Source organism: Hyla sarda, chromosome 4 (genome assembly GCF_029499605.1).
Source record: "Hyla sarda isolate aHylSar1 chromosome 4, aHylSar1.hap1, whole genome shotgun sequence".
In the NCBI taxonomy this organism is placed as follows: Eukaryota; Metazoa; Chordata; class Amphibia; order Anura; family Hylidae; genus Hyla; species Hyla sarda.
Window position 1 is genome coordinate 163,703,014 of NC_079192.1, and position 20,201 is coordinate 163,723,214.

General features: G+C 41.8%; 1 protein-coding gene across 2 annotated transcripts in view; it reads right to left on the reverse strand.

The window, feature by feature from the left end:
• Positions 1-20,201, reverse strand: part of SORD (sorbitol dehydrogenase) — an 85,824-nt gene that overhangs the window by 27,178 nt on the left and 38,445 nt on the right. For both annotated transcript variants that reach the window (XM_056572565.1, XM_056572566.1), the window contains exons 4-6: positions 13,790-13,954; positions 10,561-10,720; positions 4,352-4,470 (exon numbers count right to left, since the gene is read on the reverse strand). In XM_056572565.1, the coding sequence (XP_056428540.1) occupies positions 4,352-4,470; positions 10,561-10,720; positions 13,790-13,954 (444 nt within the window). The remainder of the gene's footprint in view (positions 1-4,351; positions 4,471-10,560; positions 10,721-13,789; positions 13,955-20,201) is intronic.

Sequence of the window (20,201 nt, forward strand, 5' to 3'; positions counted from 1 at the left end):
ACAAATTCTCCTTCTTCCAATTCTGGAGATACACTTTCTTCAAAATCCGAAAAAGACACCATTTTAGTATTTTTTACAGCTGAGGCATTAACCGAAGTAGTAGGAGCCACAGGGGTAACAGGTGTAAAAGAGGCCAATGCAGAGTGTATCTCTGAATGAATCATGGATTCAATTTCTTGCATAAGAGTTGGAGAGTCATCTTTTACTACTGACGCAATACATGATTTACACAAAGGTTTAGAAGCAGATTCAGGAAACTCCATATAGCATTTCTTAGGTTTTGATTTTTTCGGTTTAACCAAAGAACCTGCAGAATCCTTGTCTCCCTGCAAGTACAAGGAAGAGAGTGATAAAACACCATGCAATGAAGATAGGCCAGGGCGAACCCATAGGCCCTCAATACTCACGGATCCTGGGATCACTGGAGGATCTGGAACTTTTGCAGGTGAGCTCATGATGCAACCTTGTATTTTCCAACGCTGGAATCAGTTAGAGCAGCTTCCATCTGGGAAAGGGGCTTCTTATAGGAAAAAAGCCGGTCTTCAGATTCAAATTCCCCGCCCGAGCGCGGCCGGAAGTGACGTCAGACGCCAGCATCCCCGGCCGGAAGAAAAATAAACTAGAAGCGCTTGCGCGAGGAGAGAACTCCTCGCTAAAGGCAGAGACCGCTGAAGGAGACCGTAAAGAGACCCGTACAGAGACCCGTACACTATACGGTGCTCCCGTGGTATCCCTCCGCCTCCATGCTCCCGGAGCGGACCTACAGAGAGGACCGGACCACGGGGAGAAAAAGACAGGGGGTGTGCTATGCTCACACCCCGAGTCCGCAAGGCCCCGGTAAGGACCTGCATTTCTTCATGCAGGAGAGTCAGAAACCCCCCCTGCACCTCTCAGCTCCTTCCCTGACTGGGACAGGAAAAAACACTGGTGTGGACAGGAAAAAACACTGGTGTGGACTGGAAAAAACACTGGTGTGGACAGGAAGGGGTGGGGAATTTAACCTCTCAGTGTTTTTTCCTGTCCCAATCAGGAGGAGGAGATAATCTCATGGGTGCTGTCGTGGGGGGAAATTGCATTTTTTTTTTTTTCCAGCTTTACAATACATTTTATGGTAAAATGAAAGGTGCTATTGCAAAGTACAATTGGTCCGCAAAAACAAGCCCTCATATGTCTATATGGATGGAAAAATAAAAAAGAGTTATGGTGTTAAAAGGCGAGAAGAATAAGGGAAAAAAATTAAATTAAAATAGGCTGTGTTGTCAAGGTTAAAAAGCCCGTGTCCTTAAGAGGTTAAGGGCATAATGCAAAATTTCCTGAAGGCACCCATGAAAGTAAATTATCTGGGACTTTTTAACAACATGCTGGGTATTCATTTATAGACAAATAAAATGGCATGTATGTTTTTTTTTTTGCTTTATATAATTTAAGTTATTAAAGGAAAACTGTCAGCTATCGCCCCCTGCACTAACCTGAGGTATTGGCTGGTAGTGCAGGGGATGCTGATCAGTTTGATCCTTACCTTGCCCGGACCCGCGCGCCGTTCGGCCGTAATCTTCTATTTTCGGTATATTCAAATGAGGTGCAAACTGGCACTCTGACGTCAGTGACGGGCCGCAGCACCACCCTGCTCATCAATATGCCTCCCCTCCCTCTGCCTCTCCCTCTTCTCCCCGCTCTGTAATGAAGAGAGAGGGGAGTAATATTGACGAGCTGCGTGGCACTGCGGCCCGGCACTGACATCAGAGTGGCAGTTAGTACCTCATTTGAATATACCAAAATTAGAAGATTAAGGCCGAACGGTGCGGCGGATCCGGGCACGGTAAGCATTAAACTGATCAGTGCGGGGGAAGAAAGCTGACAGTTTTCCTTTAAGGAATTAAGTTTATACAAATTTTACAAGGACTACTGACAGAGTATGGATTAAAAACAACCCTTCTTTTTCTTATTCCAGTGCAACTAAAATCAAAATAGCAAAAATTTAGAAAAAGGGGCAAAAAAGGGTTGTCCAGGCAGGAGGTATTTTTAAATATGTGGCTGGGTTTGCATTGAAAATAACCACTGTATACTTACCAGGCCTGCTCCTCCAGCACCACTGTCAGTTTGCTGAGTGGCCTACCCGCTTCTTAAATAGTTCTGCTGATGTTCTGGGTAGACAGGAATTTACAGATCTTTATACTGTCTATGTTGAGCAGACAAGCAGTTAAGATGAGGACCATGTAGAGACCAGGCTCTCTGGAAACCGCCAGTGGTGCTGGAGCATGCTGGATAAGTATAGTGCTTTTTTATTTTCAGTGCAGCCCGGCTCAGATATTTACAAACACCCCCTAACCAGAAAACCCCTTTAAATTAAAATCTATAGAAACACATTGGCACAGATTTATCAAACTGTGTGAGAGAAAAAGTGGAGTGATTTTCCCACAGCAACCAATCACAGCTCAGGTTTCACTTTACCAGAGCTTGTTAGCGAAGCTGTGATTGGTTGCTGTGGGAAAATCACTCTAATTTTGCTCTCACACAGTTTGATAAATCTCCCCCATTGTGTCTCTACAGTACTCATGGAGAACTATGTGCCTCTATGACAACAGACTACAAACAATGACTTTTAATTCTGATTCCACAAACAAGCAGTACTATTGCTCCTTTAACCCCTTAAGGACTCAGCCCATTTACGATTTTGTTTTTTCCTCCTCGCCTTCAAAAAATCATAACTCTTTTATATTTTTATCCATAGACTAGTATGAGGGCTTGTTCTTTGCGCGACCAGTTGTCCGTTGTAATGCCATCACTCACTTTACCATAAAATGTATGGCGCAACCAAAAAAATACTATGTGTGAGGAAATTAAAAAGAAAACCATAATTTATCAAATTTTGGAAGGTTTCGTTTTCACACCATACAATTTACGGTCTGTATTCTTTGGGTCAATGCGATTAAAATGATACCCATGATAATGTACTTTTCTATTACTGTTGTTCTGAAAAAAAAATCGCAAACTTTTTAACCAAATTAGTATGTTTAAAATCCACCTATTTTGAAGACCTATAACTTTTTCATTTTTCCGTCTAAGCGGAGGTATGAGGGCTCATTTTTTGCACCGAGATCTGTACTTTTTATTGATACCATATTTGCTTATATAAAACTTTTAATACATTTTTTATAAATTTTTTGGGGAAATAAAATGTTATAAAAAAAATGCAGCAAGTTTGGACTTCTTTTTTACGTTAACCCCGTTCACTGTACGGTATCATTAACATTATATTTTTATAGTTTGGATATTTACGCACACGACAATACCAAATATGTATATAAAATGATTATTATTTTTTAACACTTTTTGGGGGTGACATAGGGAAAATTTATGTTTTTATTAGGGGTTTTTCACTTTTTTTTTTTTTTTTTTTTTTAACTTTCATTTTTACAATTTAATAGTCCCCATAGGGGACTATTTAAAGCAGTTATTCGATTGCTAATACTGTTCAGTGCTATGCATAGGAAATAGCACTGATCAGTATTATCGGTCATCTTCTGCTCTGGTCTGCTCGATCGCAGACCCTTGGAAGGCAGCGGTGGCAGGTGAGGGAACCTCCGTCTGCCATTCTGGATGATCGGATCACCGCAGTATTGATCAGGGCATCGGAGGGGTTAATGGCGGATGTCGGCCATTACCGGCGGGTCCCTGGCTGCTATCAGCAGCCGGGACCTGCCGCGCATGACACGAGCATCGCTCCGATGCTCTCGGTTATGTATAGGACGTAAATGTACGTCCTGGTGCATTAAATACCAACTCACCAAGACGCACATTTACGTCCTGCGTCATTAAGGGGTTAAAAGTATGTTGGAAAGAAGTAGAGGATAGATGGAAGGTAAACAAACTGCAGGATTAGACTACACATGGGGACTGTGGATACGTAGGTCATCGCTGGAGATGTAGATACAACATAGAAGATGATTTTTAATGGAGACTATTTAAAAAATAGTTTTTTATGTTAGATGTATATGCTCAATACAAATATGAAAAGGTAGATGGAAGAGGGACATCAAAACTTTATTCTTTAAAAACAAATAAAAGTAACACCCTGGTAAAACACTAAGCTTTAAGAGGGCTTTCTGGGACTTTTTAGTCCGTGTCTTAACCACAATATAGGTCATTAATCGCTGATGAATGGGATGCCAACAACTGGCACCGGCCCTTGCCAATCCGCTGTTCCCCCCACACTATACAGTGAATGAGGCCAGAAGTCCTGCACTCTTCATTGTATAGGGGTGGCTCTGAGTAACTGCAGCTTGTCTCCCATTCACTTCAAAAGATAGGTCATCACCAAAAAGGCCTGGAAAATTTCTTATAGTTGTACCTGCACCACAAATAAACACTTTGCTCCCAAGTGTAACTCCAGCTCGTCTGCAGGCATGGATTCCAACAGAGAGAGGTTCTATCAGGGCACCTTCTTCAAATGTTACATTGTCCGGAAGCCTGGAACAAGCAATGAAAAATAAAAAACACATTAATTTAGAAGAAAAAAAAAAAGATATATTTACCTACATTTCTGTTTTCAACCAACCCTGAACAAAATGGAGGTGTTGGCCAATAAGCTTATGTAGGTGGGCTGGGACTATGACTGTGACTACAAAAGAAGAGGGAGAACTTTGAGGGGAAATTGACATGGGGAGATAGATAACTTATTTATTGGGGGAATGGTATGGACACAATTTTTCAGGTACACTTTCATGAAGTACAAATGTTGCGACAGAACGACACCAATACTGTACAATGACAATTCAAGCACTGTACGTGACATTTTTACTAGAATTGTGGCAAAACTGGACCAACATATATTTTGGAGCAGTGTAATAATGGGGTTTCTCAATAAATTTCTAAATGAGTGAATTGGTTTCACCTTGAATCCTGGCCACACAGTATCTGAGCACAAGGCTCCACCTTGCCTCTCAAATGATGTATAGAATCAGGTCAGCTGTTGGCGGTACATCTAGAACACTTGCCTAATGTCGTGTCCTCGCTCTCACGCCATTTCAGGGAGCAACATCAGGGAGACACATCTGTCATATGGACATAGAGAATCTTCGTTGTCTCCTGCTCAAAAGGGATATATCTTTGATGTTTAGGCTGGAAGCCAGGCAGCCCAAAGGCCTTAACCCCTTAAGGACTCAGCCCATTTTGGCCTTAAGGACTCAGACAATTTAATTTTTACGTTTTCATTTTTTCCTCCTCGCCTTCTAAAAATCATAACTCTTTTATATTTTCATCCACAGACTAGTATGTGGGCTTGTTTTTTGCGCGACCAGTTGTCCTTTGCAATGACATAACTCATTATATCATAAAATGTATGGCGCAACCAAAAAACACTATTTTTGTGGGGAAATTAAAACGAAAAACGCAATTTTGCTAATTTTGGAAGGTACAATTTATGGTAAAAATGACGTGTGTTCTTTATTCTGAGGGTCAATACGATTAAAATGATACCCATTATTACATACTTTTATATTATTGTTGCGCTTAAAAAAAATCACAAACTTTTTAACCCAATTAGTACGTTTATAATCCCTTTATTTTGATGACCTCTAACTTTTTTATTTTTCCGTATAAACGGTGGTATGGGGGCTCATTTTTTGCGCCATGATCTGTACTTTTTTTGATACCACATTTGCATGTAAAAAACTTTTAATACATTTTTTATAAAAAATTTTTTTATAAAATGTATTAAAAAAGTAGGAATTTGGGACGTTTTTTTTTTTTTTTTTTTCGTTCACGCCGTTCACCGTACGGGATCATTAACATTTTATTTTAATAGTTCGGACATTTACACACGCGGCGATACCAAATATGTCTATAAAAAAAAATTACGCTTTTTGGGGGTAAAATAGGAAAAAACGGACGTTTTACTTTTTAATTGGGGGAGGGGATTTTTCACTTTTTTTTACTTTTACTTTTACATTTTTTTTTACACTTGAATAGTCCCCATAGGGGACTATTCATAGCAATACCATGATTGCTAATACTGATCTGTTCTATGTATAGGACATAGAACAGATCAGTGTTTTCAGTGATCTTCTGCTCTGGTCTGCTCGATCACAGACCAGGAGACGCCGGGAGCCGGACGGAGGAAGGAGAGGGGACCTCCGTGCGGCGTTCTGAATGATTGGATCCCCGCAGCAGCGCTGCGGGCGATCCGATCATCCATTCAAATCGCGCACTGCTGCAGATGCCGGGATCTGTATTGATCCCGGCACCTGAGGGGTTAATGGCGGACGCCCGCCTGGTGCCAGAAAGTTTAACAGATTTGTAAATCACTTCTATTTAAAAATCTTAATCCTTCCAGTAATTATCAGCTGCTGTATGCTACAGAGGAAGTTGTATAGCACTTTCCTGTCTGACCAGCGCTGCCACCTTTGTCCGTGTCATGAACTGTCCAGAGTAGAAGCAAATCCCCATAGAAAACCTCTCCAGCTCTGGACAGTTCCTAACACTGACAGAGGTGGCAGCAGAGAGCACTGTAGTATATGACTGGATGACTGGAAAGAACTGCACAGTTTTCTCTGTAGTATACAGTAGATAAGTACTGGAAGGGTTAAGATATTTCTTAATAGAAGTAATTTACATATCTGTTTAACTTTCTGGCACCAGTTGATATGAAATTTTTTTTCCCACCAGAGTACCCTTTTAACCCCTTAAAGACACAGGACGTAAATGTACGTCCTGGTGAGGTGGTACTTAACGCACCAGGACGTACATTTACGTCCTGTGCATAACCGCGGGCATGAGTTTTCCTTTAATCTATGCCAGGACCTAAATTTCACATATTAATATTCTGAAGCTAAAAGGGGGGAATCAGAGTGCATTTTCTTTCAGCAATTTTTGCCTTATTTTATATAGATATGTTCCAGTACTTTCATCTATTTATTTCTGTGTTGCCTTCTGTATTGCCTATATTTACTTGTTTATATGTTAGATGGGATATTGCATATACAGAAATGTAAGGTACACTGGATATCCCCTTTTAGTATATGTAAATTATGATATGCATTTGTATTTATGGTGCTGTTCCCATGTCTGAGCCATTTGTTTGTGATACCATTCCAGATCTTATTTTATCTAATTGTTCTGAAGCCACTGATCATTTTGTATGAGTATTTACTGCACTTCTTTGTAATCATAACATGCACTATGACCAAGGGTGAGTAATCCAAAATGCGTCAGAATCCAGTAGTATTCTTGTACTACTGGATTTAATAAAGCACCTTTCATTGCATTTCCTTTAATATAGAACAGGTCCTTCCCCATCACAATTGTTATCTCCCAAATAAAATAAAAAAACTATCTGAACATATTTTGATCTCTCTCTGCTAAAATTAATGTAAAGTCTGTTTCCCCCTAAAACTGAGTGACATTATTAGATTGCTATTAATCTGTATTAAGGAAAGTTTTATATAAAAAAAAAAAAAAAAAAAAAAAAAAAGGAATGAAATTATATTAGGCAAGAAACGATAACTCTTCAGATTTATAAAATTAAAAAACCTAGATGAATTTAGAACTTTAAAGAGCAGAAAAGAAGAGACCTTAAAGCAGTGTTTTCCAACCTTTGAAGCTCCAGGACAGCCCTGAGAATTTAAAACAATTTATGAATGATACTTTCTACTATTTTGTACCTGAATTAAAGGGGTACTCCAGCCCTAAGACAATTTATCCCCTATCAAAGAATAGGGGATAAGATGTCTGACCGCAGGGGTCCCGTCGCTGGGGACCCCCGCAATCTCTCATGCAGCACCCACCTTTAGGACTGGGCGGTATACCGGTTCATACCGAATACCGAAATTGTTGTGCGGCACGATATGAATTTTTCCTATACCGCAATACCGGTTTGGCACCTCCCCCTTGGGAATGAATTATCAGCGCAGCGCTGTCTCCACATTGGGGAACTAATCATGAGTTACCCGCCAGCGCTGTTCTGCTACCCCCCAATAAATGATCAGCCCAGCGAGGTACTACTCACATGTCACCCACAAGCACTGCCCTCCTCCTCTTTGTTGGGGGCCGCAAGCGCTGGAACTCTATACTGTATGCCAGTGGTCTCCAACCTTTGGACCTCCAGATGTTGCAAAACCATAACTCCCAGCATGCCCGGACAGCCAATGGCTGTCTGGGCATGCTGGGAGTTGTAGTTTTGCAACAGCTGGAGGTCCGCAGGTTTGAGACCACTGCTGTATGCTGTATCCCTACGCCCGGGCTGCAAAAGATAAAGAAAATAAACTTTAACTTACATACGTCGGCCTTACGCTGGGGACGGGAACGTCGAACAGTGGAATGCTGAGCCCACTGTCATGGCTGGACATCGCTCCGGCCGGTGATAGGCTGACGCTGTCCGACGTTCCAGTCCCAAGAAACAGCGCGAGGCCGACGTAGGTAAGTTAAAGTTTATTTTCTTTATCTTTTGCATCCCGGGCAGAGGGATACAGCGTACAGCATTGGTCTCAAACCTGCAGACCTCCAGCTGTTGCAAAACTACAACTCCGAGCATGTCCGGACAGCTGTTGGCTGTCTGAGCATGCTGGGAGTTGTAGTTTTGCAACATCTGGAGGTCCGCAGGTTGGAGACCACTGGCGTACAGTATAGAGTTCCATCGCCTACGGTCCCCAACAAAGAGAAGGAGGGCAGCGCTTGCGGGTGACATATGTCAGTATTACCCCGCTGGGCTGATCATTAATATGGGGGGAGCAGAACAGCGCTGGCAAGTCACATGATTTGGAGGGGGGGGGGGAGCAGAACAGCGCTCGCGGGTCACATGATTTGGGGGGGTGAAAGAAATACAGTTATATACCGTGGAACCGCCATAAGTTACAAAAATACCGTGATACACATATTTGGTCATACCGCCCAGCTCTACCCACCTTTTCAGCTGCACACAGTGCTGGAGGCTCCGTGTCTGAAGCCTCACGACCACGGAGCAGTAATCACAGTCAGGACACATATTTCACCACTTCAGCCATTACCACATTCAGGTCTCACATTTTATTTCAGCTGCAGTAATCACATTCAGGACTCACAATTAGATCCCCCCTCACAGTAATCATTACAGCAGTCCTGTACTCTTCTCTGGCAGGCTTCTCTGCTAGGCAGCTTTGTGGGTGCACAACTCATTTCCCTTTCCCTGTATTAATCACTTACAGGGTAAAAGCAATAATCACATGCATGGCTCACATCTAATGCACCTTCTCAGTACGCACATGGATGGCTCACATATCATGCACCTTCTTAATATGCACATGCATGGCTCACATATCATGCACCTTCTCAATATGCACATGTATGGCTCACATATCATGCACCTTCTCAATATGCACATGCATGTCTCACATCTCATGCACCTTCTCAGTATGCACATGCATGGCTCACATATCATGCACCTTCTCAATATGCACATGCATGGCTCACATCTAATGTGCCTTCTCAGTATGCACATGCATGGCTCACATATCATGCACCTTCTCAATATGCACATGCATGGCTCACATCTCATGTGCCTTCTCAGTATGCACATGCATGTCTCACATATCATACACCTTCTCACTATGCACATGCATGGCTCACATCTAATGCATCTTCTAAGTATGCACATTCATTGCTCACATTTCGTGCACCTTCTCAATATGCACATGCATGCCTCACATCTAATGCATCTTCTCAATATGCACATGCATGTCTCACATCTCATGCACCTTCTCAGTATGCTCATGCATGGCTAACATCTAATGCATCTTCTCAGTATGCACATGCATGGCTCACATATCATGCACCTTCTCAGTATGCACATGCATGGCTCACATATCATGCACCTTCTCAGTATGCTCATGCATGGCTAACATCTAATGTATCTTCTCAGTATGCACATGCATGGCTCTCATATCATGCACCTTCTCAGTATGCACATGCATGTCTCACATATCATGCACCTTCTCAGTATGCACATGCATGGCTCACATCTAATGCATCTTCTCAGTATTCACAAGCATGGCTCACACATCATGCACCTTCTCAATATGCACAAGCATGTCTCAATCTCATGCACCTTCTCAGTATGCACATGCATGGCTCACATATCATGTACCTTCTCAGTATGCACATGCATGGCTCACATATCATGTACTCCCTCAGTACGCACATGCATGGCTCACAACCCATGCACCCCCTCTGTAATAACATATATGGCTCACATGTCATCTCTAATCCCTCCCACTGAAGCCCTTTCCACAGCAGTAATCACAGCTCACACATCTCCTACCTATCCCCTTCCCAGTAGTAATTACAAGCATGGCCTGTACCCCAATGTACATAGATTGGTTATAAGAAGCCATAAGCAGGGCTCTGTAATTGCTCCTGGGCTGGTCTAATACTCCTATATCACTGGGCGGTCGGTCTAGCAGATGTACCTAGGGTGCGGTATTAAGGACATTAAGATTGGAAATCACTGCCTTAGTGTTGATGCATGCATGTGTCAAATAGTTGTTAAAACATGCAAAAAAAAAAACAACAAATTAATATGTTTCTTACTTATAGCAAAAGCTGGCGTTGTGTGTGTAGTATCTACATAAATTCCCATCATCAGGTGGTGTGGCACAGAAAAAAATAGTGGGAGACAGGTTATAGCGCCCGTTTTTGCAGAACTCATCATTTTCTCTTGGAACTCCTGGTTCAATGGCCACTCTGTCACCTGCAATGTCCATATATATACAAAATCTTCAACATGTCTTCACAAGTCTAACAAACATTTACAGTGGATCGGACATCACAAAAGCCATATTAATTGACAACATCTGAAGAAAACAAACCAAACCTTTATATTATTAGAGCAGTTTCCTCCAAAATAAATATTAGTATCACTATTAAATATAGGTACAGAACATAAACAAGGTTGTTCTGTTATGTAAAGATGTTTTGTGTTCAGCAGTTCTGGGAATGCTGGGTGACATCTAATTTAACCATAGCTATTGCTCACACAAGGTCTGTCACCCAGCTTTTCCAGAATCCTGAATGGTTACATTAGGGAGATACAATTCCATCCTCTGTTCACTGCATGACTGGGCAAAATCTTAACTTTGGGTTTCGGAAAGTTATGTAAAAGTCCTGTGGGAGTGTTAATGAATGGTAACCATACAGTGTCTTACATTTTTGTGATGTGACTCATTAGTGTTACAAAGTCTAAGGTGTAAATACCGAGCTGGTGTCTTAAATTTGGTGTTATTGCTCCCACACTCTCTAATACCTCACTGAGGATCTGAAAAAAAAAGAATTGTTGCCCTACATTAAGATGGCCTAGGCTATAAGAAGAGATACAACTCAGACTTGAGGAGAGGGCACAGGATCATTAGGTGCTGAAAGGAACTACCACATCGACTTGAATGATCCTGTGCCCTCTCCTGAAGTCCAAGTTGTATCTCTCCATGTAAAATAACGGGAAGGCTGCAGATAGGAACGTCCACCTTTTGCTTCATACATGTGTCCCATTGTTGTGTATGAGGTCACACAACCAACTGTGGTAATCGGTCTCTACCATTGTCCGCACCACTGCTTTGATGTTTTTACGCTATGGAGCGCCTCTGTTCTTTGTTCTAGGCTATAAGAAGATTGTTAAGACCCTGAAACTGAGCTGCTGCACGGTGTGTGGGCAAGACCATACAGCAGTTTTACAGGATAGGTTTCACTCAAAACAGGTCTTACTATGGTAGACAAAAGAAGTTCAGCGCACATGCTCATATACTCATATTCAGAGGTTGCCTTTGGGAAATAGATGTTATGAGTGCTGCCAGCATTGCTGCAGAAATTGAAAAGGTGGGGGGTCAGCCTGTCCGTGCTCAGACCGTACACCACATACTGGTCTGCATGGCTGTTGTCCCAGAAGGAAGCCTCTACTAAAGATAATGCAAAAGAAAGCCCACAAACAGTTTGCTGTAGAAAAGTAGGCTAAGGACATTGATTACTGGAACCATGACCTGTGGTCTGATGAGACCAAGATAAACTTATGTGGTTTAGATGGTGTCAAGTGTGTGTGGTGCCAACCAGATAAGGAGTACAAAGAAAAGTGTCTTGTCTACAGACATGAATGGTGATGGGAGTGTCATGGTCTGGGGCTACATGAGTGCTGCTTGAACTGGGCAGCTGCAGTTCATTGGAAAGTTAAAGAAGTTGACAGTAAAAGTGATGAACTGTAGAAGAAGTAGTAAAGGAGTTTTAAGAGGCACTGTCATTATGAAAAACTTTTTATATTTTGTAGTACTACTGATGAGAGGACTTTCTTAAATATACATTTATCATTATTTTTTTTTATTTTATTAAAAAAATAAAAAAATAGCTGACACTAGGGGTCATCTATCTTTATGCAGACAGACTACTCTGTATTTTGCAGCATACTGAATACCGGCTGTAAAGTGTGTTGGTATCCAGTATAGGAGATCACTGCTGCACCACTGCAGCTGTTCCTAAACTACAACTCCCATTATGGGAGTTGTAGTTTTGTAACAGCTGGGGGTACAATCTTTGAAAAACTCTTGTTTTAGAGCTGTGCATTCTCCAGCTGTGTGCCTTCAGCTTTTGCAAAACTACAGGCAAAGGATGTGTGGGCATGCTGGGAGTTGTAGTTTGCAACAGCTGTTACAAAACTACAACTTCCAGCATGCTCGAACAGCCAAAGCTTTCTTTGACTCATGAGTGACAAAGAAGCTGATCAGACATTCAGGAGTCTGTGAAAGCTGAATGACACACATAGTGACAGCTACGTTGATTAACATTCAGCTTTACTAGGAACAGATAGAAAATGTATGCATAAAAACTATTGTGCAGTGATTTGCAGACTGTCAGGCTGCTCCCAGACTCAGAGAAGATGAGTCATCACAGTGAGGGAGAGAGATGGACACGCCCCCTCCACAAGGCAAGAAGAAAAAAACAATGAGCAACATGTAAATACTATTTGTTAGGGATATGTAGACACATAAAAATTATATGTATCAGAATTAGATACTGAATAACATATCCCCCCTTTTTTTTTTTTTTGGCACTATGACAGGTACGCTTTAAGTATGCATGGGATAGGAATAAGGCTATCCTTTATGTAAGATATGGTCAGAGACTATCAATAGTTTTCAGAATATCAGGCAGAAAAAATGGGCCGAATGGTTCTTTTGTGCTGACAGCATGTCTCCAGACCTAAACCCTATAGAGCATCTGTGGGGCATCCTCACATGAAAGGTGGGGAAGCACAAGATCTCGAACATCCACCTGCTGATGTTGTCATGGAGGAGTGGAAGAGGAATCCAATTGCAACCTGTGAAGCTCTGGTGACCTCCATGTCCAAGAGGTTTAAGATAGTGTTGTAATATAATGGTGGCTACACAAAATGTATTGACAGTTTGGGCCCAATTTGGACATATCCACTTAGGGGTATACACACTGTTATACAGACTGTGCACTCACTACTTTACATTTCTTCTCGGATCCGGTTCCCAGCCTGTTTTATAATTATGATATAACTATTGCATAGCGTTTCAGATTAATCATATACCGATGTAATATGAGAGCCTGTCATTTGCATGCTGCCTAGTTGCCCAGTTTAGACAGCATGAAACTGATGACAGATGCCCTTCAAATGTTTTAATATAGTGTGCCATAAATCTTTAGGACAGATTGAGTCCTCTGTTTAGTATTTCAAAGACAGTGTGAAGGCATGCAGAATACTTTTAGTAACAAACCTGTACAGCTTATGTGACCAGCCATGATTGTTGTGTACCTGCTTTCAGATGAGTCACTGAGGATCCCACTTTTACCACTGTCCCCGAGGCTTCATGTCCAAGAACCATAGGTTTTTTCACTATAAAATCACCAATGCGACCATGTTGCCAGTAGTGTACATCTGACCCACATATTCCAACTGAATGCATCCGCAGCAAAACCTCTGCAAATACATGGTATTAAAAATATGTTAACATCTGCAGGTCTCTAAACAATCAGTGATTTATAAAAGCAATACTGTAAAACCCAGAAATCTGAGGTTAACTGGGAGAAAAAGTCAGAAGCAAGTTAGAAATACCATTTTAGTGACTGCAATAGATACACTTAATGACTGAGCAGGCAGGTCATTGTGCCAAGACAGACACAATTGTACCTTGTGATGATACCTTTCATTTTAATGTAAAATGTATAGCGCAACCAAAAAATATTTGTTGGGGGAAATTGAAAAGAAAACCACAATTTTGAGACATTTGGGGATTTTCTCTTTTAACCCCTTAAGGACGCAGGACGTAAATGTACGTCCTGGTGCGGTGGTACTTAACGCACCAGGACGTACATTTACGTCCTGTGCATAACCGCGGGCATCGGAGCGATGCCCGTGTCATGCGCGGCTGATCCCGGCTGCTGATCGCAGCCAGGGACCCGCCGGCAACGGCCGACGCCCGCCATTAACCCCTCAGGTGCCGGGATCAATACAGATATCGGCATCTGCGGCAGTGCGCGATTTCAATGAATGATCGGATCGCCCGCAGTGCTGCGGGGATCCTATCATTCAGAACACCGCACGGAGGTCCCCTCACCTTCCTCCTTCCGGCGTCTCCTGCTCTGGTCTGAGATTGAGCAGACCAGAACAGAAGATCGCCGATAACACTGCTCTGTTCTATGTCCTATACATAGAACAGATCAGTATTAGCAATCATGATTATTGCTATGAATAGTCCCCTATGGGAACTATTCAAGTGTAAAAAAAAAAAAAAAAAAAAAAAAAAATGTAAAAGTAAAAAAAAATTTGAAAAATCCCCTCCCCAATAAAAAAGTAAAACGTCAGTTTTTTCCTATTTTACCCCCAAAAAGCGTAAAAAATAAATTTAATACACATATTTGGTATCGCCGCGTGCGTAAATGTCCGAACTATTAAAATAAAATGTTAATGATCCCATACGGTGAACGGCGAACGTAAAAAAAAGAAATCCAAAATTGCTGCATTTTTTAATACATTTTATTAAATAAAAATTATAAAAAATGTATTACAAGTTTTCTATATGCAAATGTGGTATCAAAAAAAAGTAAAGATCATGGCGCAAAATATGAGCCCTCATACCGCCGCTTATACGGAAAAATAAAAAAGTTAGAGGTCATCAAAATAAAGGGATTATAAACGTTCTAATTGGGTTAAAAAATTGTGATTTTTTTTAAGCGCAACAATAATAGAAAAGTACATAATAATGGGTATCATTTTAATCGTATTGACCCTCAGAATAAAGAACACACGTCATTTTTACCGTAAATTGTACGGCGTGAAAACAAAACCTTCCAAAATTAGCAAAATTGCGTTTTTCTTTTTAATTTCCCCACAAAAATAGTGTTTTTTGGTTGCGCAATACATTTTAGGATATAATGAGTTATGTCATTACAAAGGACAACTGGTCGCACAAAAAACAAGCCCTCATACTAGTCTGTGGATGAAAATATAAAAGAGTTATGATTTTTAGAAGGCGAGGAGGAAAAAATGAAAACGTAAAAATTAAGGCCAAAATGGGCTGAGTCCTTAAAGGATTAAAGGGGTTCTCTGTTTTTTTTCATATCAACTGGCTCCAAAATGTTAAAAGGATTTGTAAATTACTTCTATTAAACATTTTTAATCCTTCCAGTACTTACCAGCTGTTTAACCCCTTAACGATGCAGGACATATATTTACGTCCCCGCGTCATATTAGGTCGGTCCCAGCGGCCATCAACGGCCGGGACCCGCGGCTATTACCGGACATCACCGATTGCAGTGATGCCCGATATTAACCCTTCATATGCGGCGATCAAAGTTGATCGCCACATCTGAAGTGAAACCGAAACCTTCCCGGCAGCTCAGCAGTGACGTTCGGGACCACCGCTGTGAAATTGTGGCATCTCGAACAGCTTGCAGGATGCGAGGAGGATCCCTACCTGCTTCCTGCGTGTCTGATTGCCAAACGACTGCTCCGTGCCTGAGATCCAGGCAGGAGCAGTCGAGCGGTGATAACACTGGATCATGCTATTGCATGGCAGTGATCAGTGTAGAAAATCAGTGTGTGCAATGTTATAGCCCTCTAGGCTATAACATTGCAAAAAAAATTAAAATAAAGTGAAAATAAAGTGTTAATAAATGTGATTTAACCCCTTCCCTAATAAAAGTCAGAATCCCCCCCCCTTTTTCCCATTAAAAAAAAAAAAAATGGAAAATTTAAAATATAAACATATGTGGTATCGCCGTGTGCGTAAATATCCAAACTATAAAAATATATTGTTAATTAAACCACACGGTCAATGGCGTAGACGTAAAAAAATTGGAAAGTCAAAAATAGCGTATTTTTTGGTCACTTTTTATACAAAAAAAATGAATAAAAAGTTATCAAAAAGTCCGATCAATAAAAACTTAATATCACGGCGTAAAAAATGAGCCCTCATACATCACCATATGCGGAAAAATATAAAAGTTATAGGGGTCAGAAGAGGACATTTTTAACCCCTTAAGGACCAGGCCAATTTCCACTGTAGGACCAGAGCGTTTTTTGCACATCTGACCACTTTCACTTTAAGCATTAATAACTCTGGGATGCTTTTACCTTTCATTCTGATTCCGAGACTGTTTTTTTGTGACATATTCTACTTTATGTTAGGGGTAAAATTTTGTCGATACTTACACCATTTCTTGGTGAAAAAATCCAAAATTTAATGAAAAAAATTGAAAATTTTGCATTTTTCGAACTTTGAAGCTCTCTGCTTGTAAGGAAAATAGACATTCCAATTAAATTATATTTTGATTCACAAATACAATATGTCTACTTTATGTTTGCATCATAAAGATGACATGTTTTTACTTTTGGAAGACATCAGAGGGCTTCAAAGTTCAGCAGCAATTTTCCAATTTTTCATAACATTTTCAAAATCGGAATTTTTCATGGACCATTTCAGGTTTGAAGTGGATTTGAAGGGCCTTCCTATTAGAAATACCCCACAAATGACCCCATTATAAAAACTGCACCCCTCAAAGTATCCAAAATGACATTCAAAAGATTTGTTAACCCTGTAGGTGTTTCACAGGAATAGCAACAAATTGAAGGAGAAAATTAAAAATCTTCATTTTTTACACTGGCGTGTTCATGTAGACCCAGTTTTTGAATTTTTACAAAGGGTAGAAGGAGAGAAATCTTCCTAAAATGTGTAACCCAATTTCCCTCGAGTAAGGAAATACCTCATATGAGTATGTCAAGTGCTCTGTGAGTATGTCAAGTGCACTAGAGGGCTCAGAAGGGAAAGAGCGACAGTGGGATTATGGAGAGTAAGTTTTTCTGAAAAGTTTTTGGGGGGCATGTCACATTTAAGAAGCCCCTATGGTGCCAGAACAAAAAAAAACAAAAAAAAAAAAAACACATGGCATACTATTTTGGAAACTACACCCCTCAAGGAATGTAACAAGGGGTACAGTGAGCCTTAACACCCCACAGGTGTTTGACGACTTTTCGTTAAAGTTGGACGTGTAAATGATTTTTTATTTTATTTTTTTTTACTAAAATGCTAGTTTTCCCCCAAACTTAAATTTTTTACAAGGGGTAATAGGAGAAAATGCCTACCAAAAGTTGTAACCCCATCTCTTTTGAGTATGGAAATACCCCATGTGTGGACATCAAGTGCTCTTCTGGCGAACTACAATGCTCAGAAGAGGAGGAGCGCCATTGAGCTTTTGGAGAGTGAATTTGTTTGGAATGGAAGTCAGGGGCCATGTGCGTTTACAAAGCCCCCCGTGGTGCCAGAACAGTGGAACCCCCCCCCCCCCAATATGTAACCCCATTTTGGAAACTACACCCCTCACAGAATTTAATAAGGGGTGCAGTGAGTATTTACACCCCACTGGCATTTGACAGATCTTTGGAACAGTGGGCTGTGCAAACAGTGGGCTGTTACATTTTTAATTTTCACGGACCACAGTACCAAAAATCTGTCAGACACCTGTGGGGAGTAAATGCTCACAGTACCCCTTATTACATTACATGAGGGGTGTAGTTTCCAAAATGGGGTCCATTTTTCTGGCACCAGGGGGGCTTTGTAAACACAAATTTTCTCTTTGAAAGCCCAATGGTGCTCCTTCTCTTCTGAGCATTGTAGTTCGCCCGCAGAGCACTTTATCCCACATATGGGGGATAAGCAAGAAACTTACTGTAAACCCACCAGTGTGAGTGTACCCTGTACATTCACATGGGGGGGGGGGGGGCAAATCTCCAGCTGCATCTCCCAGCATGTACTGACAGACCGTGTATGCTGGGAGTTGTACTTTTTCAACAGCTGGAGGCACACAGGTTGGAAAACCTTCAGTTAGGTTCTGTTACCTAACTCAGTATTTTCCAACCAGTGTGCCTCCAGCTGTTGAAAAACTACATCTCCCAACATGTACTGATTGCCGAAGTGCATGCTGGGATATGTAGTTATGCAACAGCTGGAGGTACGCAACTACAACTCCCAGCTGTTTGCTGTTTGGGCATCCTGGGATTTGCAGTTTTGCAACATCTGGAGGGCTACAGTTTAGAGACTACTGCACAGTGATCTCCAAACTGTGGCCCTCCAGCTACAGCAAAACTGCAAATCCCAGCATGTCCATACAGTAAATAGCTGTCAACATCTGGAGGGCCACAGTTTAGAGATCACTGTATAGTGGTGTCAATCTATAGCCCCCCAGATGTTGCTAGGCAACTCACCGGCTTACATGGGATCCAGGGAGCCAGCCACACGACATCGCCACCCCCCGTCGCCGGCTGGCGTCGGATGGGTAAGCGGATCTTCGGTGCCGGTCCACTGTCGGTTCCCCATTCTGTCCCGTCTATTGTGGGCGGGCAGGATGGGGAAACCGAAAGTTAACCCCCTGCCTCCGATCTGCTATTGGTAGTCGCTTCTTGACGACCATTAGCAGGGATAGGAGGGGTGGCACCCCTGCCACCTCGCTCCTATTCCTTCAGGGGGATCGTGGATGTCTTGGACAACCCTGATCCCCCTTATTTTCCGGGTCACCATAGACCCGTATGACCCGGAATCGCAAGTGTGAGTTCACCTGCGATTTGCGATCGCCGACATTGGGGGGGTTCTGATGACCCTCCTGGGCATTTGCACGGGATGCCTGCTGAATGATTTCAGCAGGCACCCCAGTCCGAGCCCGCGTACGTCATGGGTCCTTAAGTACCAGGGTGTCATGACGTACGCATACGTCAAGGGTCCTTGAGGAGTTAACAAGGCCTCTGCAAAATGAAAGAAGCAATTTGATTGGTTGCTATGGGCAACTAGGCAACTTTTCCTCTGGACAGGTTTTGATAAATCTCCCCTAGTGACTATGTTCAGTCCATTTCCTGAACATATCCTTTATTTTGCAGAGTCAAATATGGGGTCTTCTGTGCTTTTGAGTCCAGCTAAATAAATGCATACATTTGGAAACAGACTGAACATGGTCACTAGTAAAGTAGGAATTGTGACTTACCAATAATTCAATTTTCATGAGTCCATCACCACAGCACCACATGAGATTGCCCCCTATCTGCATAGGAACAGGAAGCACAAGAGAGGTTAAAAGGGCCCCTCCATCCATACTCCTTCAGTGTTTATAAATTACCAAGAGAGCAATGTTAAGATAATGGGGTTAAGATAATGTGGGAAAATATAGGTGCTGTCGTGATGGACTCATGAAAACCGAATTATCGGTAAGTCATAATTCCTACTTTTCACTACGTCCAGTCACAACAGCACCACATGAGACATACCAGATAAGTGTAGATTTAGGGAGGGACCACAGCCTGCAGCACCTTTCAGCCAAATCCAAGGTCTTGAGAAGAGGCTATATCCTGCTTTTAATGCTTGAAGAAAGTGTGCGGAGAGGACCATGAGACTGAAGCAGCCTAGTGGAATGAGCTTTGATGCCTACTGGAACTTCTTGACCTGCAGAAGTATATGATTGACTGATTGCAGACTTAAGCCATCTGGAGATTCAGTTTTTTTTAAACCTTCTTCCCTCTATTTGGTCCTTGATACTGAACAAAGAGATTAGAATCTTTTCTCCAGGGTCTAGTGGTCTCTAGATCTGTCCTAACATCCAGTTTATGGAATTCTTCCTCCTTACTATTTTTAGGGCTGGCACAGAAAGACGGAAGAATTATGTCCTGAGATGTGAAAGTTGGA